Below are 26,862 nucleotides of genomic sequence, written 5' to 3' on the forward strand. Positions count from 1 at the left end.
TAAAATATATATTTAAAAATAAATAAATAAATAAATAAATAAATATATATATATATATATATATATATATATATATATATATATATATATATATATATATATATATATATAGTCAACCACATAGTGTTGTTATTACCTGGGGGATGGGGAGGGGGTATGTTTAGGGTGGTTTTGCCCGGGGTGCCATTTAAACTAGAACCGCCACTGCTTGCAACCTTGCATGTGGGTGCCTTGATAGGATTTGTTTTGAGCTTCACTTTCACACAGGAAGTTGCAAGTCAAACAGTACTGTACCATGTACTTTTTACAATACAGTGTTTATGTGTCACACCTTGCATGTGGGTGCCGTGATAGGATTTGTTTTGCATATAATCTCTTTCTAAGATGGCACAGCTCATGTATTTGTATTTACAGCTGAAGACAAGACTATTGAGACTTGTTAATAAAGAGAAAAGTCCAATGGAGCAGTAGCAGGAGTGATCTAACAGTGTGTTGCAGGTTACTAAAGCACCGTAGGGGTCAGTCAGCAGATTGTGTGATGTGTTGAGCAGGCAGATGGGCATCCGTGAGTGTGTGTGTGTGCTCTCAGTGGGCTGCGGCTTACTGCACTTCCTCCTGTAACATGAACACGCTTGCATGTTTACGCCTGACTTCCTTACACACGCCTGAAGTGCAGCGCTACGTGAAGTCTGTTGTGTTAACACTGACACGCATGGATGGCTTTAAATGTTTTAATGGGGTCATATCCTGAGGAATCAAGTTTCCCAGATTTTTTTGTAGAGATAAAAGCCATTGTACTTTGACAGCGTACCGAAATTAAACTTCCTCCCAGTAGGGAAAAAAAATATTAAATAAGTTCTCTAAAACTAGGTGGACTTTTAGTGAAGATTCATACGCTGTGAAAAAAAACATGACAGAAGCTCAAGACAAGTTTTATTAACTTATTTTATTAAGTTAATCAGGTTTCTACAAAAATCTTATTAAAATCTAAAGTTATACAAAGTTTAGCTTAATATTTTTGTCAGTTTGATTGATGTTCGACATGGTGGCTCAGTGGTTAGCACTGTCGCCTCACAGCAAGAAGGTTGCTGGTTCGAGTCCTGGCTGGGTTAGTTGGCATTTCTTTTTGGAGTTTGCATGTTCTCCCCGTGTTGGCATGGGTTTCCTCCGGGTGCTCCAGTCACCCCAACAGTCCAAAGACATACGCTATAGGTGATTTGGATGAACTAAATTGGCTGTAGTGTATGAGTGTGTGTGTGTGTGTGTGTGTGTGAATGGTGTATGGGTGTTTCCTAGTACTGGGTTGTGACTGGAAGGGCATAAGGGCATAAAACATATGCTGGAATAGTTGGTGGTTCATTCTACTGTGGTGACACCTAATAAATAAGTGACAGATGAATAAATAAATTATTATTGATGCTCATTTTATTGTCTTGCTTATGTGCATTTTTCTCTTTATTATTTGATAAATATAAAGTTAAAAAACAACGTTCACATGATATTCTTTGTAAGTAAAGATGTTTGTTTTCATAATTTATTTCAAAAAGTATTTCGCATACTCATGTTAGCACTTCTTTGACCTGATTAATTGTGTGATGATACTATAAAGCTGTGAATTAAATTTGCATTTACTAGATCTAATATCACTGTTGTGTTATCGCAAATGTTCATTTCACAGTGGTTTTACAGTAAAACTCCAGAGCAGAGCTGGAAAAGGCGTGTGTGTATGTCTGAGTGCGTGCGAGAGAGCAAACTTGTCATGTTTTTGTTTCTTGTGTCTAACTTGTTTGCATGTTTTACTCTGCTTTCTGTGTAGAGTTTTTTCTGTAAACACTTGTTTACTGTATATCTAGAGCAGCGGTTCTCGAATGCTTCGAATCAGAACATTCAGGGATAGAAGTGAATTTTAAACAAATCAATACTAAATTGGTAAACACCAAGCAATTCAAACTATCCTAAAGTAATAATGTGTGTTATTCAAAGAAAGTCTTATGAGACATAATACAACACAGTCTTTTCCATGTTGATTAGAGATATTTTAAGCTAAGCAGTGTCGTGGGCAGACATTTTAAGATGACTTAAGATAATCAAGTAAAATAATCTGCCAATGGGGTAAGCAAAATAATCTTGTTTTTCGGTTTGTTATAAGATTATTTAGCTGACCCGATTGGCAGATTTATTTGCTTGATTTAAGGAAAAAATCACTTCATTTTGGCATATTATTTCTTAAAACAAGACAATATGTTTTGTTTGTCTAGAAAATGCTCCTTGATTTGAGAGCTTTTAAATATTTGGACTAGAAATAAGACAAAAAATCCAAATAAGAAAAGCATTTTTTGCAGTGTAGGAGGTGCATCAAATTAGAATTAAACTGTAACGATAACCACACTGTGATAAGCTTCTTATTAACTCTAAAGAGAGGTAACCTCCTTAAAAAATACAGTCTTTGGTGTGTAAACGAGAACAAACCCATTCTCGGTTCCATTTTTGATATATTATATCTGAAAACAAGACAATATGTTTAGCTTGTCTAGAAAATGCTTCCTGATTTAAGAATTTTGAGATGTTTGGACTAGAAGCTAGGCAAACTCTTTGTAAGAAAAGTATTTTTTGCGAGTTTGTCCGAGAACAAAATGTTCAAGACAAGTATCGTCATATGATGTTTACTACAGACCTAATTTTACTCATTAATTCAAACACCACTGGAGAATCTCAAGGGAACCCATGGTGAATTATTCTTCTGGGTTTTGATGTCATCCCTACGCCACTCACTTTTTTTCTCTATTAAGGAGCAAAAAAAGAACGAAGGAAAGTCATAAATCATTTTAAATGCAAACCTCCAATTGCAGCATAAACTGCTCATATTTACAGTCTGAATCAGCTTTACTGTACTGTACTGTTTATAGCTACTGTATGTTCAAGCCTCATTCTGCTCTACATCAATCTCAATCGACCTTTCCCAGTGATTTAGTTCATTTCAAAAGTTTGTGCTGAGTCTTCAATGTATTTATTGCAAAAGGTCATGCTGGTGCAATTTTCGTGTTGCCTGCCAAGTTTCATGTAAACGAACTTTTCCAGAGTGATCAAGTATTAACAAGACTTGTTTAATATTCATTTAGCATTCACTGCATTTAAAAAGATTTACTCTAATATTGATCTCTTTTTTTTTTTAGTTCACCAATAGTGCAGACTTAAATTTAACAGTTAAAGGCAGTAATTCCGATTGTGTTGCTTACCCAGTTTAATTAAAAAGTAGCAAAATATGATAAAAAATTATATGCATACTTTAAAGGCTTATTTCACCCAGAAATTAAAATAATGTATTAATTTCTCACCCTCCTACATATGTCCATATGCTCTTCTGTAGTTTCTGATAGATTTTGTTGTGTCTCATAACCTTCTTCTAACAGCTGTTGACACACAAATTGCTGCTGGAAATTTTCTTTAGTTGTTTTTAATTAGGACACATTAAGAGTTAGATATGAACGTCTATGATGAGTAGAGTTATTTTTAATCCAGGCTCATTGGGGATATGTGCCCAGGACTACATTTTTAAGAACTGACCAATATATCCTGAACCACAATGTCTTGCCATTTTTGTTTTCACAAATCCACTATAAGGCATACTGTACATTTTTGACAATCTCAAATACATAAATGGGTCATGATTTCTCATACGTGCCAATTTTTGTAAATCCATATGAGGTCGATGTGTAAATTTCTGCGAATATTAATATTTTTCTAGTGCATGTGAGAGAAGCTGGTCGACTTGTTGTTGTGCAAATTATATCAGCTGGATATTGAGTAACCCACACCCCTTCCGTAAAATCGACCAATAATGTTTCCAAAAGCAAACTACAAGAAAAAAAGCCATTGTGCATGCTTCTACCGCACTGCTTTTTGGGGTTTCAATTTTCTTGGTTTCTGGAAACTTCTTTTGTCAGACTCGAACCCTGGTCTGTTCCACTTCCTTAGTCTGGTGCCGTTTGTGATGAGCTACTGAGCAAACCAATCATGCCGAAAAGTATTCCATTTTGAGGTAACATGGCAATATACAGTTGAAGTCAGAATTATTATATTAGCCCCCTTCCATTTTTTTTTCTTCTTTTTTAAATATTTTCCAAATTATGTTTAACAGAGCAAGGACATTTTCACACTACAGTATGTCTGATAATATTTTTTTTCTGAAGAAAGTCATATTTGTTTTATTTCGGCTAGAAAAAAAGCAGTTTAGAATTTTTATGAACCATTTTAGGGACAAAATTATCAGCCCCTTGAAGCTATGTTTTTTCTTGATAATCTACAGAACAAACCACTGTTATACAATAACTTGCCTAATTCCCCTAAGCTGCCTAGTTAACTTAATTAACCTAGTTAAGCCTTTAAATGTCACTTTAAGCTGTCTTGAAGTGTCTTAAAAAATATCTAGTAAAATATTATTTACAGACATCATGGTAAAGATAAAATAAATCGGTTATTAGAAATGAGTTATTAAAATTATTATGTTTAGAAATGTGTTGAAAAAAGTCTTCTCTCTGTTAAACAGAAATTGGGGAAAAAATAAACAAGCTGTCTAATAATTTAGGGGGGCTAATAATTCTGACTTCAACTGTATATAAACATTTATATACCCACTAGCATAAATTTCTCAGATCTCAAAAATGTACACCAAGGCACTTTTTCCAATGAGCCTGTGTTGGTTATCTCCCCCCAAAACAGGCACTTCTGAACAGCCTGAAAGTCCAATAATACCAAACATTCAAAGCTGAAATTCAGATTGGTTTCCAATGTTGACTGTAGGTGATAGACCAATCATAACAAACTAGGCCATCTGATCAATCAGAGAAGAGTAGAATCAACTGACCAATCAAAGGCTCTTGTCAAACAACATTTTTTTCTCTTGACCCTGTAAGCACTGATTTGACAAAAGTTATTTGACAGTAACCATTCTGTACACTGGCCCGAGCGTCTTGCACTTTGGCCCCGAGCCATCGGGCAGTCCTTATTTTTCGGCCCTGATTGAGTGTGTTAACTAGTGACGTAAGGAGTTAACAAATGCAATGCATAAAATTTGGTTGGTTTGGCAGTTAAAGAGACCATAAGTATTTCCAGTTCACCTGCTTATTTTAGACTTTAATTTCAGTGGTGTTTTGTAATCAAAATCTAAATTTGTTTACAAAGTGCATTTAACATTTGTATTTTGGTCTAGGTTTTTATGTCTTTTCTTAAACAACCATTTCAGATGCTGTTAAAAAATTCTTGTATGGATGTAAACCTAAAATTAGGAACCATTAAAATAGCATATTCAGGTCACTTCAAATGAGACCTTTATTTTTAGTAGCAATTTTTTCAGAGTATTGAGAACCTCTGACCTAGTAGACCCTTTGACCTTCCTCTGACCTCCAGGGAGCTCTCCTGTTTTTGGGAGGAAATCTTCTATAAAACCAAGCATGTCAGCACTGAGCCATCTCACAGGAAGTGCTGAAGTCAGCTCAGGCCAGGTGTGGACTCACTGATCTGTATTTGGACTCATGTGAAACCGGGCAGAAGCGGAACCATGTCCGAGACCCTCCAGCTGCCCGCACTGCAGATCCAGGGTCCGGAGTGCAATGGCTCCGAGGTGGATCCAAACCTCTCCAGCTCCTCCAGCCCGGCTCTGCGGCGCAAGCGCTTTAAAATGCGCAGGATGAAGAACGTGATGAGCGAAAAGGAGCAACTGGAGAAGGAGCAGCTTCAGCGTTCAGGCTCCAAGGAGTACCTGCAGCTTCCATCCATTGAGATCACGCCATCCAGCGACGAGGACGCGGCCTGGTCCAGCTGCTCCACACCCAGCGCTTCACCTCAGCGCAGACGCTTCCTCCTGCGCAAGTGGTTGAGGGGAGGAGAGAAGAAAGAGCACGGCAGTGAGAGCAGGTCTGTATGAACACGAGTCTAAAAACATCTGACTCAAACCCAATGGGCTATATGCACGGCAAAGGTTATTTAGATACTGATAAATGCCCGGTAAATGGTTGATGTGACTATTTTCAATTTCATAAGGCTACATTTACAACATCAATAATGTAATTTAATTAAAATATAATTCGTTAAGCATTCATTTAGTTGTTAAGCGTGAAATGAGATGAAAGGCCATGTAGACGCAATGGCCGACAGGAGCAGCAGGCGAGCGATGAAACTTTGGTAAGAAAAACCAGCTTGATCTCACGAGAACACATAACTACTTTAGATTTTGCCAGTTTAGTGGCTAATTCATACGAATTCGTATGAATTATATATATACATATATATATATACACAACGAGTCTTGTGACAAGAACTGACCAATCAGCTTCATACTTTGTATAATATATATATATATATATATATATATATATATATATATATATATATATATATATATATATATATATACATACATATATATATACATATATATATATATATATATATATATATATATATATATATATATATATATATATATATATATATATATATATATATATATATATATATACATACATATATATATACATATATATATATATATATATATATATATATATACATACATATATATATATATATATATATATATATATATATATATATATATATATATATATATATATATATATATATATATATATATATATATACATATATATATACATATATATATATATATATATATATATATATATATATATATATATATATATATACACACACATACATATATATATATATATATATATATATATATATATATATATGTATATATATATATATATATATATATATATATATATATATATATATATATATATATATATATATATATATATATATATATATATATATATATATATAAAATACAAAGTATGAAGCTGATTGGTCAGTTCTTGTCACAAGACTCGTTGTGAGCTTGTGGCATTCTGCAAAGTTGAGATGTTTTCAACTTGGTGCGCCTGGAATACGAGAGAGTATGTGCAGATGTATGTATCTTCCAATAAGCGTGCACATGCAAGCTGCGAACCTCCATTGGAAGTAGCAAACTTGCACACGCAAAAGACGTGATGTGAACAGCCCCTTAAACAAAATTCAAAGTCGCTGTGCATATAGTCCATTCCAAAAATCCACTGTCTGCTCAAACCCATCCCCGCAGTCCATCATGTTTAATGTGCACCACTTCATTTCATCTTCATGTGAGCTTGCTCTGGTACATTAGACTTCACCGAATCCTTGTGTGCGAGTGTTTTTTCTGTTTTCTCCGGAGGAACCGGAGTTTCTGCTGTGACATTTATAGGCTGGAGGGAAGAACAAGCGGCCGCCTGCTGCTGCTGCCAGGAATGCTGACAGTCGTTTGTCTGGGGACTCCTTAAATATTCATGACTTTTGCTGGCTTTTAATAGACAAAAATACAACATGGAATATAGTGTATATATCTGTTATGACCTTATGTTGTACTCAGCCCAGGCTCATTAGAAATGCTTGCCTCCAGGTTTGTTTTGTCGCATGTTTCTGAGGACAAATCCACTAGAGGGCGCTTTCTAAAAATATATCACTCGGAGCTCTAGTGTCCATGTTTCTGTGTTTGCACTTGGTAAACAGCAGTGTAAAGTGGTAAATGATGGTCTTCACGGCCAATCACAGTCATTTCATGTTAACACAATGGCCAATCAGCGGCGTTTAAAGGGTCACGATACACCAAAACACATTTTTTGAGCTGTTGACAATTGTATATGTGTCCCACACTGCTAAAAACACTATTAGGACACCTATATTTCACTAAAAAGTGTAAATTGGTTGTTTTTGAGTTATTTCAAGCAAATTCGTACTTCCGGTTTGAAACGAATTTTTGAAGCTGCGTCACGGCCATGACATAATAGCGTGTATTCCAGCGTGCAGACTGGGCGTCTGTGCCAGAGTGTGTCTTATTACGTCTTACAGTGTGTTGCATTAATGCATGAGTAAGGCTTGGTTCAAACCAATCAGCGCGCTCTATTGTGTAACTTCATTAATATTCATTACTGTCACAGTGTTTAGATGGCAGAGACGCCACGTTGTATTGGCAAAACAAGCGTGAAGTGTTGCTTTTATAGTTTGCTGCCGTTAAGTTTTGTTTTCATTTTCTCTCTGTGAGAGCGCAGCTGGAGTCACGCATGGATTAACAGTGTACGTGACGCTCGACAACAATAACTTACGTGTCTAAGGAGGATTATTGTTTACCTGAGAGCTGTTCTCATCTGCAAACGCTGAGATCCGGATTCGCTTGTAGTCTTCTCTTAATAAAGACGCGGCTCTAGTTGCTGTGGATTGTCCTGTTTCTACAGATTTGGTAAGTGAGCGACCAGCGCTCTTTGTTTATTCAGTTCGTATTTTATTCGTATCAAACAAACTATTGCACCGAGTGTAAACAAGTTAGCACTACAACCAAACTATAACCTCGTGTTGGATTTTGTGACCCGAATAACACACGCGGCTTTTTGACACTACCTGCCGTGTGCATCTAAGTTTCCGGGAAATGCTGAGTTTTTTTTTCTCTCATTTGCCGTGCGGTATCAAACATTGTATGAAAAATACACGCTTAGAGCAGTTTCTCGAATCAAATATCACGTTTGTCGCGAGGGACATGAATGAATTCCCTGAATGAAAGAGCCAAACTGCAGTTAAAGTCCACCATTTAATAATTTGGCAAATAATTCGACTACAGATGTCCATGTAAACACAGTCACATTGTCCACTGTGGTTGTGTGTTTTGACTATGAAATTCAGCGCGCCCAAATAGACACTCCCACACCAAGCCTCTTTTCTTCCTCCGACACTCCCCCCTAAACAGAGCTGGACACGCCCACTTTTCTGACTTTTTCCAAAGTAGAGGTGTGAAAACACCCTGCTGAAACGAGGGGGTTTCATGGCCCTTTAAGAACATGCTCAGCAGCACTCAGGTTATAGCTGGAAATGGATGTTGTTTTTAAAATGTAATTACAGATTGGTACAGAAGTCAATACTTTTAACAACCCTAATTCATTTTACCTTGAAACTGCAGTCAAATGTATTTTGAAGTATGTTTTTGCAGTTTCACACAAATGCAGGCTGAAGCACATGTTTCTAAAGAGCCTGAGTTTGTTGTACTTCAGAAAGCCATGACAATAGCTGACATTTGAAGAGCGCTAGCAGTCAAACGCTTGGGTACACTTCAGTACATTTGCTTTTATGTGATGCTTATGTAACATTTGGTTTGTTTTCATTTCAGTTTTGAAGAATTTAATTGTATTATTTTATAATAGGCTGGCGCAGTTGGTAGTGCTGTCGCCTCACAGCAAGAAGGTCACTGGTTCGAGCCTCGGCTGGGTCAATTGGTTTTTCTGTGTGGAGTTTGCATGTTCTCCCTGCATTCTTGTTGGTTTCTTCCGGGTGTTCCGGTTTCCACAGTCCAAAGAGATGTTGTACAGGTGAATTGGGTAGGCTAAATTGTCCGTAGTGTATGGATGTTCCCCAGAGATAGGTTGCAGCTGGAATGGCATCCGCTGCTTAAAACATATGCTGGATGAGTTGGCGGTTCATTCCGCTGTGGCGACCCCAGATTAATAAAGTGACTAAGCCGAAAAGAAAATGAATGAATGATTATTTTATAATATTATCAAATAGAAATGAGTCTGTGATTTTCTTTTGAGTGGGAATTAATCAGTCGTGTGAAACTTGAAAGAATTAATTTGGCAAATATATTTTCTGCCATAGTTTTTGTGCATGTTTATGTTTTAATTTTTATTATTTTAATGTTTTTTTTACAGAAAGAAAATGTATTCACTTCAAGCAACTATATGTGTTTTTTTGTTCAATATTTGCATCTCTGTGTTTCCATTTAGCATATGTCTTACAACATCCATCACAATAAACTATCATCCAAAATGTTTGGTGTTTGTGCGTTTTGTGTCTGTTTGGTGTGGTGTCTTATTCTCAGCAAGGTTGCCTTAAAAATACGATTAAAAACATAAAATGTCATAAAATAATATTGTGACATTATTTCTATTTAAAATATATATATATATTTAAATATACACTCACTGGCCACTTTATTAGGTACATCTGACTAGTACCAGGTTGGACCCACAACTGCCTTAATCCTTTACTTAAACAAGGTACTGGAAATACTCCTCAGAGATTTTAGTCCATATTGACATGATAGCATCACAGTTGCTGCGGATTTGTCAGCTGCACATCCATGATGCAAATTGCCCGTTCCACCACATCCCAAAGGTGCTCTATAGGATTGAGATCTGGGGACTGTGGAGGCCATCTGAGTACAGTGAACTCATTGACATGTTCAAGAAACCAGTCGGAGATGATTCACGCTTTATGACATGGTGCATTATCCTGCTGGAAGTATCCATCAGAAGATGGGTACACTGTGGTCATAAAGGGATGGACATGGTCAGCAACAATACACAGGTTAGCTGTGGCGTTGACACAATGCTCAAGTGGTCATTTGAGTTACTGTTACCTTTCATCATCTGAAAGCAGTCTGGCCATTCTCCTCTGGCATCAACAAAGCATTTGCGCCCACAGAACTGCCGCTCACTGGATATTTTCTCTTTTTCAGATCGTTTTCTGTTAATCCTAGAGAGGGTTGTGCGTGAAAGCCGAGTAGATCAGCAGTTTCTGAAATACTCAGACCAACCCGTCTGGCACAAACAACCATGCCACGTTCAAAGTCACTTAAATCCCCTTTCTTCCCCATTCTGATGCTCGGTTTAAACTGCAGCAAATTGTCTTGACCATGTCTAAGACATTGGCTGATTGGCTGATTAGAAATTTGCGTGTCCAACAAGGAGTTAGACAGGTGTACCTAATAAAGTGGCCAGTGAGTGTATATTTTAAAAATATATGCTGACAAAAATTCATTTAGAGCAGCTGTTTTCATTTAGGAATTTTATTGAAAATAACATTTTATATTATAGAGAAGTCTTGCAATAAAGTTAAAGCGTCCTTGCTTTATTTTTTAGTTCTTTCATAATTCTCATCCTCATTTTGGTGTTTGGTGTGCATACATTTCATGACTGTACCACTAATAAGAATTAATAGGACTGTATAAACCCCTTTAAACTAGTGTATAACGTAGTATATCCAGACATGCAGCTGAATGCTTGACACGGCTGACTGGCACAAATGAGGTTTCAGTGATGTGAGCTGTCAGGTGTTTACTGGTGTAAAACCCTTTCAAACACACCAGTGTTCAGTAATCTAGGGCTCAGTTATGCTGATCTGTTTCATCACCTGCTTCCTTATCATGTGTAATATGCCAGAACTCGTGTGTGTGTTTTTCTGTGGTTCGACACAGGATGTTATTTTACTCATGTCTTAAAGGGATAGTTCACCCAAATAGAAAAAATCTCTCACTATTTACTCTCCCTCATGTGGTTCCAAACTTTTAAGAGTTTCTTTCTTCTGTTAAACACAAAAGATGTTTTGCAGAAAACTGAAAACCTGTAACCATTGACTTCAAATTGTTTTCCTACTATGGAAGTCAATGGTTACAGGCTTTTGGCATTCTTCAAAATATCTTCTTTTGTGTTTAACATAAAAAGAAACTCCTAACGGTTTGGAACAAGGAAAGGGAGAGTAAATTGTCATTTTAGGGTGAACTATTCCTTTAAGGCCAGAACTATTGGAAAATTGTGATAGATATTCAATAAAAGGTTAACTCTGGATTTAATCCACAGAAACTCTCTGCTGCCCTCTAGTGTGGAAGATTAAACAGATTTAGGAAGCATTGTTTAATTGAAAGAATAGATCACCCAAAAAAGAAAATGTTACAACAAATGAAAATATTTTGAAGAAAACTGGTAACCATTGACTTCCATAGTAAGGAAAACATGTACTATAGAAGTCAATGGCTACAGGTTTTCAGCTCTCTTCAAAGTTTCTTCATTTGAGTCGAACAGAAGAAAGAAACTTTGTAACAAAGAAACAGCTTTGTAACAAGTGAAATTTTGGGTAAACTATCTCTTTAAGATGTTTTGTAAATGTTTGTTGAAATCATCCGTAAACCTACAGTGAAATAAAACATTTAAATGTTAACACGTTGTATTTGTTTTATATGCAGTTGAAAGTAGAATTATTACCCTTCCTGTGTATTTAAAATATTTCCTCAGTGATTTTTAACAGAGCAAGAACTTTTTCATAGTATTTGCTATAATATTTTATCGTATGATTATTTTTTGCTGTATGTCAATACTGCCAGACTCTTTAGAAAGCAATAAAGCACTGTCTATTTCATTTATACTGTGTGTGTGTGTGTGTGTGTGTGTGTGTGTGTGTGTGTGTGTGTGTGTGTGTGTGTGTGTGTGTGTGTGTGTGTGTGTGTGTGTGTGTGTGTGTGTGTGTGTGTGTATATAAAATGTATGTATGTGTGTGTGTGTGTGTATATATATATATATATATATATATATATATATATATATATATATATATATATATATATATATATACATACATATATATATATATATATATATATATATATATATATATATATATATATATATATATATATATATATATATATATACATACATACATACATACATAGTTGAAGTCAGAATTATTAGCCCCCCTGTTTATTTTTTCCCCCAATTTCTGTTTAACCGAGAAACAACACATTTCAACACATTTGTAATCATAATAGTTTTAATAACTCATTTCTAATAACTGATTTGTTTTATATTTGCCATGATGACAGTAAATAATATGTTACTAGATAATATTCAAGACATTTCTATACAGCTTAAAGGGACATTTTAAGGTTTAACTAGGTTTATTAGGTTAACTAGGCAGGTTAGGGTAATTAGGTAAGTTATTGTACAATGATGGTTTGTTCTGTAGACTATTGAAAAACAAAATTTGCTTAAAGGGGCTAATAATATGGTCCTTAAAATGGTGTTTAAAAAATTAAAAACTGCTTTTATTCTAGCCAAAATAAAACAAATAAGTCTTTCTCCAAAAGCAAAAATATTATCAGACATACTGTGAAAATGTCCTTGCTCTGTTAAACATCATTTGGGAAATATTTAAAAAAGAAAAAAAAATCCAAGGGGGGCTAATAATTCTGACTTCAACTGTATAGTTTATACTTCAACTGTTTTTGCCAGTACCGTGCAGCCTTAGTCAATATTATTAAAGTTATTATTTGAATTAATTTATCGTTTACAGGAAGGCTAATAATTTAGATTTTAACAATATGCACTCAAGCAAAGGTGTTTGTTGTTTGCTCAAACTAGTATATTTAAAAATGAGCTGAATTAACACAATTCTTTAGTTTTTTGTCGATAATTTAATTGTTTATGTTCAATCTGCTCAAATTTGTAAACTTAAAAACTGAAAAGCTTACTTAATTCTTTCCCAACACAAATCGATTGTGTGGAAGCCAACTTTGTTTTTAGTTTACACGTGTACACTGTAAAAAATGCTAGGTTTCACACAATTCCATTCAATGCTGTCCCAACAAAAATTGATTGTTAGTTTTGTTTTTACAAATTGAAGAAGGCTGAACATTAAACAACTAAGTTGTCTAAAAAACTCAAGAATTGTGTTGATTCAGCTCATTTTAATATATTAGTTTAAAGAAGTAGCAAAAATATAAACTTAATTGTTTATGTTCAATCTACTCAAAATTGTACACTTAAATGCTAGTAAGTTGACTTAATTCCTTCATGTTGTGCCAACACAAATTGATTGTGTGGAAGCCAGCATTTATTTACTGTGTACATTATAAAAATGCTAGGTTTCACAAAATTTCTTCATGTTGTCCCAAAACAAATTGATTAAGTTAGCTTTGTTTTTACAAATTGAAGTAAAGCAATTTAAGTTTTCAAACAAAAAAAAAACTCAAGAATTGTACTGATTCGGTTTATTTTTAATATTTTATTTTAAAGACTTAGCAAAATATTGAGTGTACATGCATTTTTATGTGTACATTTATTTGATCATTATCAGTATAAGTGGACATCTGCGTGTGTGTGTGTTTCTTATGTTGGATTTGTGTGTTTCCAGCAGCCAGCAGAGCAGCCTGCAGAGCAGCCATGAGGAAGAGTCCACACGCTACCTGAGCCCCAACACACGTGAGGACAGGTATTACACAAACACACACACTCATTCACTTTGGCTGCTTTGGTGTTCAGTTCTGTATATAATAATGTTAAACACATAATGTGGATCTGTCATTCTGAATTTTTTGAGTATTTTTGAAATGTTCAAGGTATTATAATTCATGCTTTACCAATATTGATTTGTCAGAGATAAATTTAGATGATTTTTTAAACCTATTCACCTACACTTTTGTGCTTTTAAATTCTCATGATTTCATGGTCAAGGAATTTAATTTAATGCATTAAGAAGAAACTTTTATAGGAGTTGGGTTTCATGTTTTTAGACAAACCATTGATTAAAGAATAGAGTGAATTTATTTTGCAGTCCTGCCTTATGCATTATTCTCTTCTTACTGTAGTTGCCTGATATGACCAACAGGGGTCAGGGATTGCTCAGATCACACTCCTGTTACATGAATGAACACAATTCATATATGTATTTAATTGTTTTTGATGGAAATATTTATGTTGTTTGTTATGGAGTGTATCAGACCGACCTGTTTCCACCTCAGTAGAACATAAAACATGGAAATTTTGACCTTATTGTTGACACTTTTTTTCTCCTAAATTCAACCCTTTTTACAAATTTAATTACTTTATTTTTCATTATTTTACTCAATGACTATTGTGCATTTTGTTCTTATTTATTTATTTATTGCATTTATTTAGTTTCTTATTTTATTTTGTTTAACTTACTTTCATTTTCAATAGTCATTATTTTACTTAATAATTAGTTCCATTTAATTTCCCTATACTGTATTTGAAACTGTGCATCACAATGGGACTGGATTCTCACAGAAATGCGTCATATGACATCAGTACCAAACCTGGAAGTCTGATTTTTGACAAATAAATACTCACATAAAAAATCGCAAGATTTGCATAAATTGATTAAACATTTTTTTTAATATACAGCTGGAATACTTGATTCTGATTGGTCAGTCATAACATTCCAAGGTATGTTATCTCAAGATAACAACTGCTAAATAACACAGCATCATTCGGGAAGTTTTGTTTCTGTCAATTTTGCGTTTTTGACTGTTTGCCGCCATCTTGTGACTAAACAATACATGGGTTAGTATATGCTCCATTCAGTTGATTAACTTTCAGTTTTTGACTGTTTTCCGCTGTCTTGTGATTGAATAATATGGAGGTTAACATGCCATCTTGTGACTAAATAATAAGTAGGTTAGAATATGCTCCATTTAGTAGGTTTCTTTTCTGTCTGCTTTGTTTTTGACTGTTTGGTGCCATCTTTGTGACTGAATAATACATAGGTGTGACTGAATAGCAGGCGATTTAGTATATACTCCATTTAGTTGGTTTCGTTTCTGGCAGCTTTGCATTTTTTACTTTTTGGCGCCATCTTTGTTACTGAATAATACAAAGGTTAGTAAATGCTCCATTCAGTTGATTTAGTTTTTGTCAGCTTTGCATCTTTGACTGTTTGATGCCATCTTGTGACTGAATAATACGCAGGTTAGTATATGCTCCATTCAGTTGTTTTCGTTCCTGTCAGCTTTGTGTTTTTGACTATTTGCTGCCATCTTGTGACTAAATTAAACGTAGTTTAGTAAATGCTTAATTCAGTTGGTTTCATTTCTGTCAGCTTTGTGTTTTTGACTATTTGCCGCCATAATGTGACTGAATAATATGTATGTTAGTATATGCTCAATTCAGTTGGTTACCGTTCCTCTCAGCTTTGTGTTTTTGACTATTTGCCGCCATTTTGTGACTAAATAATATGCAGGTTAGTATATGCTCCATTCAGTTGGTTTTGTTCCTGTCAGTTTTGTGTTTTTGACTATTTGCCGCCATTTTGTGACTAAATAATATGCGGGTTAGTATATGCTCCATTCAGTTGGTTACCAGTCCTGTCAGTTTTGTGTTTTTGACTATTTGCCCTCATCTTATGACTAAATAACACAAAGGTTAGTATATGCTTCAAGTTGGTTTAATTTCTTTCAGCTTTGCGTTTTTGACTGGTACCTTCTTGTGATTGAATAATGTGAAGGTTAGTATATGCTCCGTTCAGTTGGTTTTTATTCTGCCTGCTTTGCATTTTTTGACAGTTTGGTGCCATCTTGTAACTGAAAAATACGTAAGTTAGTATATGCTCCATTCAGTAGATTTCGTATCTTTCAGCTTTGCGTTTTTGATAGTTTGCTGCCATCTTGTAACTGAATAATTTGTAGGTTAGTATATGCTCTATTCAGCAGGTTTTGTTTATGTCAGCTTTGTGTTTTTGACTGTTTGGTGCCATTGTGTGGCTGAATAATCTGTAGGTTAGTATATGCTCTATTCAGTTGGTTTAGTTTCTGTCTGCTTTTGTGTTTAATTAAAGAATTAATGAACTATTACTGCTCAGAACAATATTTTGTATCTAATGTTTATGTTTTGTGGCAAGTAGCCATGCAATAAGCAAGATAAAGCACATCCAGGAGGGTTGTTTTTATAAAATAAAGCCCTTCAGTCTTATCCAGCGACAGTCACAGTATGTGGTAAATGTTTTTGCTTTATATTCTGTGAACATCCTGCAAGCAGCTGCTTTCGAGAGTCGGTTCTCAAGTGTGGTTTTGAACTTTGTTTTTTTCAGTAGTTCGTGTTTTGCTTTTGAACTTGTTCTTCTTTCGGAGTGCTTGGAGTTCTGCATTTGTAGTCTAGTTTTGAGTCCGACCACAGATCTGTGTCACCTCAAAAACAGCTCTTGTGTGTTTCAATCCCAATCGCAGAGCTGCACATAATTTGCATATTTTTGGATACTTTTTTTTATTCATCATCCCAGAAATATCACATTTCAGACAAACTACAGCAGGTGCTTTGCGGGTCGAATAAGGTAAGCAAGTTTTCGTAGTGAATGCTCAGATTTTTAGCTGTGCTCAAATGTTCTTCCGGTGGCCAGCTGGACAGAGAACAGACCGATCCTCAGCTGGAGAACACACGAGCGGGTTTCATCTTCAGGCGTTTCTTTATTAGCGGCCTGTTAAAATATGCTGTTCTTTCTTTTGGAAACATGTGAACATCACTCTGTGTAGACTAAAAGTGCATAAATAGATAAAAAAGCATGCATGTTTTAGTTTGTGCTTGATAATGGTGATGTATTATACATGCATGAGGCGTCTTCTATTCTAACAAGACTTGATTCTGTATTCACCTTATTCTCAGCAGACGAGCGGGCGCTGCCATTTGAATCTTTTTGTCTCGCGACTTCCGGTCACATTCACTTCCATTCATTTTTTGACGTTAACAACTGCTCGTTACGCTGCTTGATGTTGCAATTTAATATTTTCTTATTATAATATGCTACTTGGTCTGTGTAGTCATGCAAACATTTGTTTGTTGAGCAAGTAGTTTGGCCATTTTCTGCCGTTTATTATTCCTAGTCAGTTCTCCCATAGGCGACTGAATCGGAAGTTCTAAGACAATCGCGAAAACAGGCGCACTTCCGCATTTTAGAATAAGGTCAATATCAGGCATGACCAACCCTGTTCCTGGAGATCGACCTTCCTGCAGATTTCAGGTGCAAGCCATATCAAACACACCTGCCTGTATTTATCAAGTGCTGTTCAGGTCCTAATTAATTGGTTCAGGTGTGTTTGATCAGGGTTGGAGCTGAACTTTGCAGTAAGGTCGATCTCCAGGAACAGGGTTGAGCACTACTGCTGTATATCATACTTCACTACATTTTATTTCAACTGCAACATCTCATACTCATCATTGCATTTTATCTGAGATGGTGGGCTGGACATTACATAGCTGTATGCAGAAAACAACACTGGCGCACTTTTATCTATAAAGCTATGTTAGGTAAACTTCCAGCTTATCTTTGTACTCTTCTTTGTCTTAGCTCTGAGAAGTACTAGTCATGCTCTTCCAAGTGTTTGCTTTTTAAATATACCTCAAGCTGGGTAAAACTGCATTTTCTTATTGTGCACCTTGGACATGGAATAATTTGCAAAAAGACTTCAAACTAAATAAAATTGTGTCTTTCGGGGAATTTTAAAGCATTATAAAGAGAGCGGTATTGGAAGAATGTGATTGTTTTTGTTGAGAGGACTGATGAAATGTTGTTGCGTGGTGTTTATTTATACATTTTCTTTTTGGCTTAGTCCCTTTATTAATCTGCGGTCGCCACAGTGGAATGAACCGCCAACTTATCCAGCATATGTTTTATGCAGCGAATGCCCTTCCAGCTGCAACGCATCACTGGGAAAAAAACCCATACACACTCATTCAAAACCCACATGAACACGGTGAGAACATGCAAACTCCACGCAGAGAGTACCGACAGGCTCAATTAGAACTTGAACTAGAGATCTGCGTGGGACTTTTTAAATCCCACTCCCGCCACGTTTCAGTCCGAACCCGACCGCTCCCGCTTTGTGTTCAGCATTCGTTATGAATATTATGATGATGATGATAGTAATAATTATAATAAATGTTAAGCATTGGCCCAATCGGCAATGGCCGGCTGGTTTTGAGATGGGCCGACCCAATCAGAGGTTATGCGGGTGTAATCAAAATCTGGCAAGAATGTCAAACAAATAGTAAGTGCAACACAAGCTAATTGTCAGAGATGGACCGTAAAAAAGGTAAGGCGGTGCCGAAAAGCTCAGAGAAAGCAAAAAGTTGCTCTAAAATCAGATGCTGCCAAATGCTTAAAATTAACTGAAATAGTCTCGAAAGGGTGCAATGGGTAGCGCTGTCCCCTCACAGCTACTAGGTCAATGGTCCGAGCCTATTCTGGGTCATTTAGTGTTTCTGTGTGAAGTTTGCATGTTCGCGAGGGTTTCCTCCCGGTTTCCCTCACAAGTCTTAACACATGTGCTATAGGTGAATTGGGTAGGCCTAATTGTCTGTAGTGCGTGTATGAAAATGTGTGTATAGGGGTTTCCCAGTGATGGGTTGCAGCTTGGAGGGTATCAGCTGCGTAAAACATATGCTGGATGAGTTGGCGGTTCATTCCGCTGTGGCGATCCCAGATTAGTAAGGGGACTAAGCCGAAAAGAAAATGAATGAATGAAACGATTGCATTTATAAATTTGTTAGAAATGGGTTGTTTTTTGTTCCAGTCACATACATAACACATGTATAACACATACATGTTTAAATGTCTATTAAATATGGTACTGCTTATATTATTTCACCAACTGTGCACCAATAAAAGTGGCAAACGTGCATGTCCGTGGATGGGGCTGTGTCGGTGTGGTAATGTGGGCTTTTTTGGCTACAGTGCCAGGGCTGATTTTTAGTCCCAGTCCGCCCCTGTCAGGAGCGATATTGTTAGATCGCCCGCTTCCGTTCAAAATACACCAGTTACTGACTGCTCCTGCTCTTTATTCGTGAATTTATTTCAGCGCCGCAAGAAATCTGGTCGGGTCCCGAGGTACAGCAGCAGAAATGCAGACCTCTAATTTGAACCATTAGCCCTCCCACTACGAGGCAGTTGTGCCAGCCACTGAGCCACCGTGTCTTCCGATAATAGAATTGAGGAGGAGGTGGAAGGGTGGGGTGGGGTGATCCGATAGGCTAGCTAATGATTAGCGATAAGGGTCAGCTGTGTTCGATCATATCACATGGTCCTCACGAAATTATTTTGTGAAACTTCACTCATTGGTAACAGTTTGTACTTATCTGATTGACTAAAGTAATACATTCAAGTATTTTTATGTCAAATAATATGTAAAAACATCTCCAAAATGTTTATTTTTGTTCTGCAGTAAAAAAAAAAAAATTATAAAGGTATAATAGCTTTCTTTTTGTACAACACACAAGAGTTATTTTGGTTTTAATCCCACTGACTTCTAGTGTATTTTTGTCAAAGATTTAAATGGGAACTGAAAATCTTCGGTTGCATTCAAAACTGGGTGGGAAATGAACAGGGGTTTCTAGTAAATGTGTCACCTATAGGAACAGAAATATCAGACACATTTAAAATAAATGACATTTAAATAAATGGAAGATTACAGTGAGTAGTGCAAATGAATAAAGGGTGTCAAATTGTTAAAACACATTGAAATCTGTGCAATGTTGTTTCAGAATCAGCATCTTTTTAAGCATTTGTTTGCAGCGTTGAACTTTATAACCAATCAAAAAAAACAATTTTTGTTGCACACCAGTTGCATTAATCAGACAGAGACATTTAGATTATTCACTATTAAATGTGCATTAGAAGTACACAAGAATACACTAATATATTAATTATTACAATTTTAACATTGGGGTAGCACGGTGGTGCAGTAGGTAGCACAACTGCTTCACAGCAAGAAGATCGCTGGTTCGAGCCCTTGCTGGGTCAGTGCGGCTGTGTGAAATTTTGGTGTTGGTGTGAGTTTCCTCCAGGTGCTCCGGTTTCCTCCACAAGTCCAAAAACATGTGGTTTAGTTGAATTGGGTGAGCTAAATTGTTTATGAGTGTATGAGTGTAAATGAGTGTGTATGGATGTTTCGTAGTGATGGGTTGCAGCTGGAAGGGCATTTGCTGTGTAAAACATATGCTGAATAAGTTGGCGGTTCATTCCGCTGTGGCGACCCCAGATTAATAAAGGAACTAAGCCGAAAAGAAAATGAATGAATGAATTTTTGAATTGACAATATTTTTTGGTTGAAGTTTGATTGTCTTTTTTCAAAAAAAAATTTATTGGTAACAGTTTACAGGTGATTGATTGATCACCAGCAATTTAGCAATTGCAGATCATCATGCACCTCACACACACACACACCAGTTGCAGTTCTCTCCCTGATAGCACAAAAAAATAGCCATAGAGCTGGAAACAAATCATAGACTGATTACATGGACTATATATTCACCTCACACACACACATTGCTGAGTCTTATTGTATGTTTACTTGTAACATTGTAAAGCATTTTCTTTGTCTAATCTTGCCGTGCCTTTAGATCCTTGCTTTGTTTCTTTGTTTATCCTGTTTGCTGCCTACACTGACCTCTGCCTGTGAACATGACTTCACTATGGGACTTCACTCATGATACCGTTTGTTCCTGTTTGACTATTGCCTGCCTAACTAAGCTTACTCCTAGTGTTATAAAAGTAATACCCCTAAAAATCATTCATTCATTTGTTAAATATCATTTTTATCAGGGGTTGCTACAGCGGAATGAACCGCCAACTTATCCAGCATGTTTTACACAGTGGATGCCCTTCCAGCTGCAACCCAGTACTGGAACATCCAGTACACTACAACTAATTTAGCTTATTCAATTAACCTATACCGCATATCTTTGGAAACCCAAAGAAATCCCAGAGGAAATTCATGCCAACGCGAGGACAACATGCAAACTCCACATAGAAATGCCAACTGATCCAGCCGGGACTTGAACCAGCAACCTTCTTGCTGTGAGCCGACAGTGCTAACCACTTAGCCACCTCTTGTTTCTTTCTTTTTAATTAAAGTGTATTAAACACAAAACAAATAGATTATTTTGATTGTAAACAAGCAGTTTGAACAAACAGCAACAATCCTTTCTTTGAGTGAGGGTGTGTGTGTCTGTATGTGTGTGTGTGCACATCTCTACACCTGTGAAAGTCAGTTTGTCAAAGTCAGTATACAGGCAGTCGCCCACAGCTTGTTTTTGCGCATTCAGCAACCCAATTTCAGCTGATTCTTGCACTTATTTTTACATTGCTTGTGTGTAATGACGTAAAAGCAGCTAATGCTCATTAAAGGTGATGAATTTTCAGTTTGCTTGTGTCCCGTTGGGCTGAATGAATTGCAGTGAAACACCTCCACTCTCATTTATACACATTGTGAAATGAGCTGGCCAAGATTCCCATTAATTTATACTTAATCCCCATTAATTCATACTATAGTTGCTCGACTTTTCTCTAGTACTTCTGTCAAACCATTTAAAGAGACAGCTCACCCAAAAATGAAAATTTATTTGCTGTTTACTCACCAAGGAAGTGGTTCCAACCTTTTTTTCTGCTGAACCTAAAAGAAGCTATTTTGAAAAAACCTGAAAGCTTTTTGGGATCTCAAATTTCTCTTGCGAGAGCCGGTCACGCCTGCTGTTCTCGTGTAAATCTGAGGCCGCTGTCAACTGACAGACTGACTGACTGACCAACCAACCAATCACCAGACGCAAACCATGTCATCACGGTCAACTCTGCTCTGCCTATCAAGTCCTCTCACGTACACAACAAGGCACTGGACAAACTGGTAACAGCAAATGGCAAATGGAATTAAGCGATCAGCTGTTAAGTGTGAAAAGGAACAGCATCATGCCACCCCATAGCGTTTTATTTTAAAGACGAAATGCAGCCATACGTACCTCTGGCTACATAATTCGCACTCTCCGGAAATGTATATAGGGCTATGTTTTCAGAATGAGCCCACGTTGTTTTTTTTATTGTTGTCACAATCACCACCAATCTAATCCTTGCAGATCGCTAGAGAACTACACATGTCCCTGAACTGTACTACAAATACCATCATGCACCTCACACACACACACCAGTTCCTTATTCCCCTTGATTACACATGTACACACAAATCATAGACTTATTACCGGGACTTTCTATTCACCTCTCTCTCTCTCTCACACACACACCCACACACACACTGAGTCTCATTATTGTAACAACATGAAGCGTTTTCTTGTATAGCCGTAGACTCTTTGCCTGGTTTTATTGTTTTCGCTGCCTGTTCTGACCATTAGCTTGTATTTGATCACATATTGTGGCTTCTATTTGCCCCTGTTTTGACCATTGCCTAGTTGAGGACAGAGTAAGGCTTCATTAAACACTAAACAGTTGAAGCAAATGTGTCAGCTCCAAAACTTTTAAATCAAAACTTTTACAAATTGGGGAATTTTAGCCCATGTTGTAGAATTGAGATTTCAAGTGATTAATGGTGAGGTGATTCCTGACTGGAATGCAGAGTTCGTATCCAGGGTGATGCGTCTATACATATTAGTTTTTAAGTACTCTGTTCTTGTAACGTGTTATGTTCGAACATTGGTCTGACATCTGAATGAACACTTTGTGAATAAACATGTCTTGTTTTGGTCATTAAAAACTAACATTAAAATACATCAAGTCACAATTTCTGAGTATTTGCACAAGTCAGGATTTGAACTCAGGACATTTGCAGCGCAGTAGCTAGCTAGCACAGTCCACTAGACCACATGAGATTTTTTTGACCTGGCAAATTCGCCAGGTCTTGAAATGCTTCTGAAATGGTCGATGCTTTGAATTGCTTTAGTCACGTGACCTGAGTGCTTCGATATGGAGTCAATTTAGGGCCAAATATACCGCAAATAAAAATCAAGCAGTGTAAAAAAAAAAAGCTAAAATATTTGCAATATTTAAAAAATACACATATATTTGCAAAATAGTTTTTTCCAATATTGCCTTTACAAACCCTCTCAAGTCAATTGCAACGCTCATTTTGATTTGCTTTTTAGCCAACTGTGAGTTTTCTCTTTGCACTTCACATTTCTGTGTGTTTCACTTTCTGGCCTTGATTTGACAAGGGGGCAGAGTCACGGGAACTGGGGCGTGTATGGCAGGCCCGGACCTGCCTTCTATGAAACAACTTCATTCATTCATTTTCTTGTCGGCTTAGTCCCTTTATTAATCCGGGGTCAGCAAAGCGGAATGAACCGCCAACCTATCCAGCAAGTTTTTACGCAGCGGATGCCCTTCCAGCCGCAACCCATCTCTGGGAAACATCCACACACACATTCACAAACACACTCATACACTACGGACAATTTAGCCTACCCAATTCACCTGTACCGCATGTCTTTGGACTGTGAGGGAAACCGGAGCACCCGGAGGAAACCCACACGAACGCAGGGAGAACATGCAAACTCCACACAGAAACGCAGACTGAGCCGAGGCTCGAACCAGCGACCTTCTTGCTGTGAGGTGACAGCACTACCTACTGCACCACTGCTTCGCCCATGAAGCAACTTGTTTTAAAAATTTTTTTGCTCAATACTTTTTTTGCAAACCCTTCTATCATGTTGCAAGTATAAATGGCCCTAGACTGACTCCATACTTTGAATCATTTTAGTCACGTGACCTGGGTGTTTCGAATCATGCTTCAGTGCAGTGTTTCAAAACGATTCGAGATCTCAACAACATCAGTTTCGCATCAGTCATCCCTACCATTGCCTGCCTGACCATTCTGTTTAAAAAACCTGAGTGTGGATCCTTAACTCTTAAGCATCTCAATTTATACACAAAAAATGATGTTTGCTGTTTGTTTAAACTCTTTATTTAAAATGAGCTGAAACAACACAATTCCTGGGTTTTTTTGGGGGTAACTCAATTCTTTTATCTTCAAAATCCACTTAAATGTGTAAAAACTAATAGGTTAACTTAATTTTTTCAAGTTGTCTCAACAGAAATCGATTGTGGAACTCTTAAATGTGACTTTTGAAATGTGATCTTAACACTTAAATGTGTAAAAACTAATAAGTTAACTTAATTTTTTCAAGTTGTCTCAACACAAATCGATTGTGGAACTCAGCATTTTTGAGTGTACACTGAAGTCAAAGGAAAACATTAAATCTTATCGCCAAATTGATTATAAATCTGACTCATATTTGACCAGTTGCATGCAGTCTCTTGTGTTTCTGCGACTCTGATGATCATATTAGCATCTCTGCTGGAGGTCTGACCGCTACACACCTCAAGTGTGGAAACAAACTGTACTGATGTACACAAACTGAGAAAACACAGGATCTGGGTCACCGCAGGACAAGACACGGCCTGCGCAGAGAGAGAGAGAGCGAGCGAGAGAGAGGGATGCAGAGGAGATGCAGTAAAATCAGTAATGAAGTGTTTTCCTTCAGTGAGGGTGTGTGTGAAGCGCGCGCAGGTCCACATGACTGCAGAACATCATGGTTCAGAGCAGGACTTTATCATGCACCTCTCCCGTCAAACTGGGCTGTCACCCTCGGGTGTCCACGCTCAGAAAAAGACTACACTTTCGCCGGGATAAGTGAGTGCTTTTACTCTGTTTTTACTCTCTGAAGGTGTTGGACAGGTTTTAATTAGCAGGCAGAAATCCGCAGTCGTTTCATCCAGGCTGAATTACTGTAACAGATCTTGTTTCCTGTGATATATTGAATTACACAGACTTTTGCTGTGAAAACTGGAAGAGGACTGAAAGTTGAACTAACTTGCAGTTATTAATGGTAATTGTACATGCGAGCCTCGTTTCTGATCATCATTTAATAATATCTGGCAACTTCATAGCTGCATTATACAGTGTTGATGCAATAAATTAATTAATATAGTGGCTTTTTTATGTATTTCTTTGTTTTCAAAATAATGACAAAAAGTCATGACGTTACATGCTTATTTTTAGTAAGGTATTTGTGTAATGTTTTATGGAATATGCACAATCAGATGTATTTAGTTCGTGTTGCAGTATACTGTACACTGAACAATCTCTAAAAGGGGACTGTAATTTGGTACAGTAGTTTTCCCAAAGTATAGTTTAACTTTGCTTCAAACCTCAAAATGTCATTCATTCAAAAAATAAAAAAATGAATAAATTGTATTATTATAAAATTATATATATATATATATATATATATATATATATATATATATATATATATATATATATATATACATACAATATATATATATATATACATACAATATATATATACACTATATATACAATATATATATATATATATATATATATATACATACATACAATATATATATATATATATATATATATATATATATATATATATATATATATATATATACATTTGCAGAAATAAAACATATTATTTACTATGCAGACTACAGTTTTTATTTTTTTATTTTATATATATATATATATATATATAAATAAAAACTGTAGTCTGCATAGTAAATAATATGTTTCATTTCAGCAAATATGTATATATATATATATATATATATATATATATATATATATATATATATATATATATATATATATATATATATATATATATATATATATATATTATAATCACTAAGCAGTTAATATTGGTGGGAATGTTCATAAGCAAAACTCCATGGCCTGTCCACAGAGCCGGGAGAGCAGTAGCAATTCAATTTAGTTCAATTCATCTTTATTTCTCTAGCGCTTTTACGATGTACATTATGTCAAAGCTGCTTCACATAGAAGATTATAGTGAATTGAAACTGTCAGTCCAGTTTTCAGAGTTGAAGTTCAGTTTAGTTCAGTTCAGTGTAGTTTAATTTTCACTGCTGAAAGTCCAAACACTGAGGAGCAAATCCATCGATGTGTAGCTTCACAATTCCTAAACCAAGAAAACCGGTGGTGAGGAACAAACTTCACCAATTGACGAAAGTGAAGGAAAAAAACCTTGAGAGAAACCAGGCTTAGTTGGGCACGACCAAGTCAACATTGATTATATGATAAGACATTGAAATCCCAGAGGAATCATATTATATGATAAAACATTGATTATATGATAAATGTCAGAGACATGAGGCTGATTACCACATAATTGGCTAATACTATAAACTGATATTAGAAATGAGCTGAAAGGAGCTAAAACTATGCTTCATATTTCACGAGTTCACACTTAGCTGATGATTGATTAAAAAACTTGTGTGGCATGCTGTCCCGGGAGAGAGCCCTGAGCTCATAAGATCCTCGAGCCCGGGGCTCCCTCCCATTACAAGGCGGGAGGGGAGTTTGAGCTCAGGTAGATCTCGAGAACT

General features: G+C 36.2%; 1 protein-coding gene and 1 long non-coding RNA gene across 27 annotated transcripts in view; both read left to right on the forward strand.

Moving 5' to 3' along the window:
- Positions 1 to 26,862, forward strand: part of gramd1ba (GRAM domain containing 1Ba) — a 168,734-nt gene that overhangs the window by 51,473 nt on the left and 90,399 nt on the right. For 16 of the 25 annotated variants that reach the window (XR_015501498.1, XR_015501499.1, XR_015501500.1 and 13 more), the window contains exons 2-3: positions 5,407 to 5,913; positions 14,056 to 14,133. Coding sequence is in view for 18 of the 25 variants with exons in the window: in XM_087271308.1 (XP_087127434.1) it covers positions 5,558 to 5,913; positions 14,056 to 14,133 (434 nt within the window). In the remaining 7 variants the exon portion in view is untranslated. The remainder of the gene's footprint in view (positions 1 to 5,406; positions 5,914 to 14,055; positions 14,134 to 26,862) is intronic. The other 9 variants (XR_015501501.1, XM_087271317.1, XM_087271309.1 and 6 more) reach the window with 2 other exon arrangements.
- On the forward strand, positions 16,001 to 19,458 carry LOC147835152 (uncharacterized). Of its 2 annotated transcripts, none has more exons than XR_015501659.1 (3): positions 16,001 to 17,623; positions 17,792 to 18,274; positions 19,102 to 19,458. It is a non-coding gene; the product is annotated as an uncharacterized LOC147835152 (long non-coding RNA). The 2 variants fall into 2 exon arrangements; XR_015501660.1 differs by having other exon boundaries at positions 16,977 to 17,612; positions 17,780 to 18,274.

This window comes from Danio rerio, chromosome 10 (assembly GCF_052040795.2).
Source record: "Danio rerio strain M-AB ecotype USA chromosome 10, GRCz13ab, whole genome shotgun sequence".
Classification (NCBI taxonomy): Eukaryota; Metazoa; Chordata; class Actinopteri; order Cypriniformes; family Danionidae; genus Danio; species Danio rerio.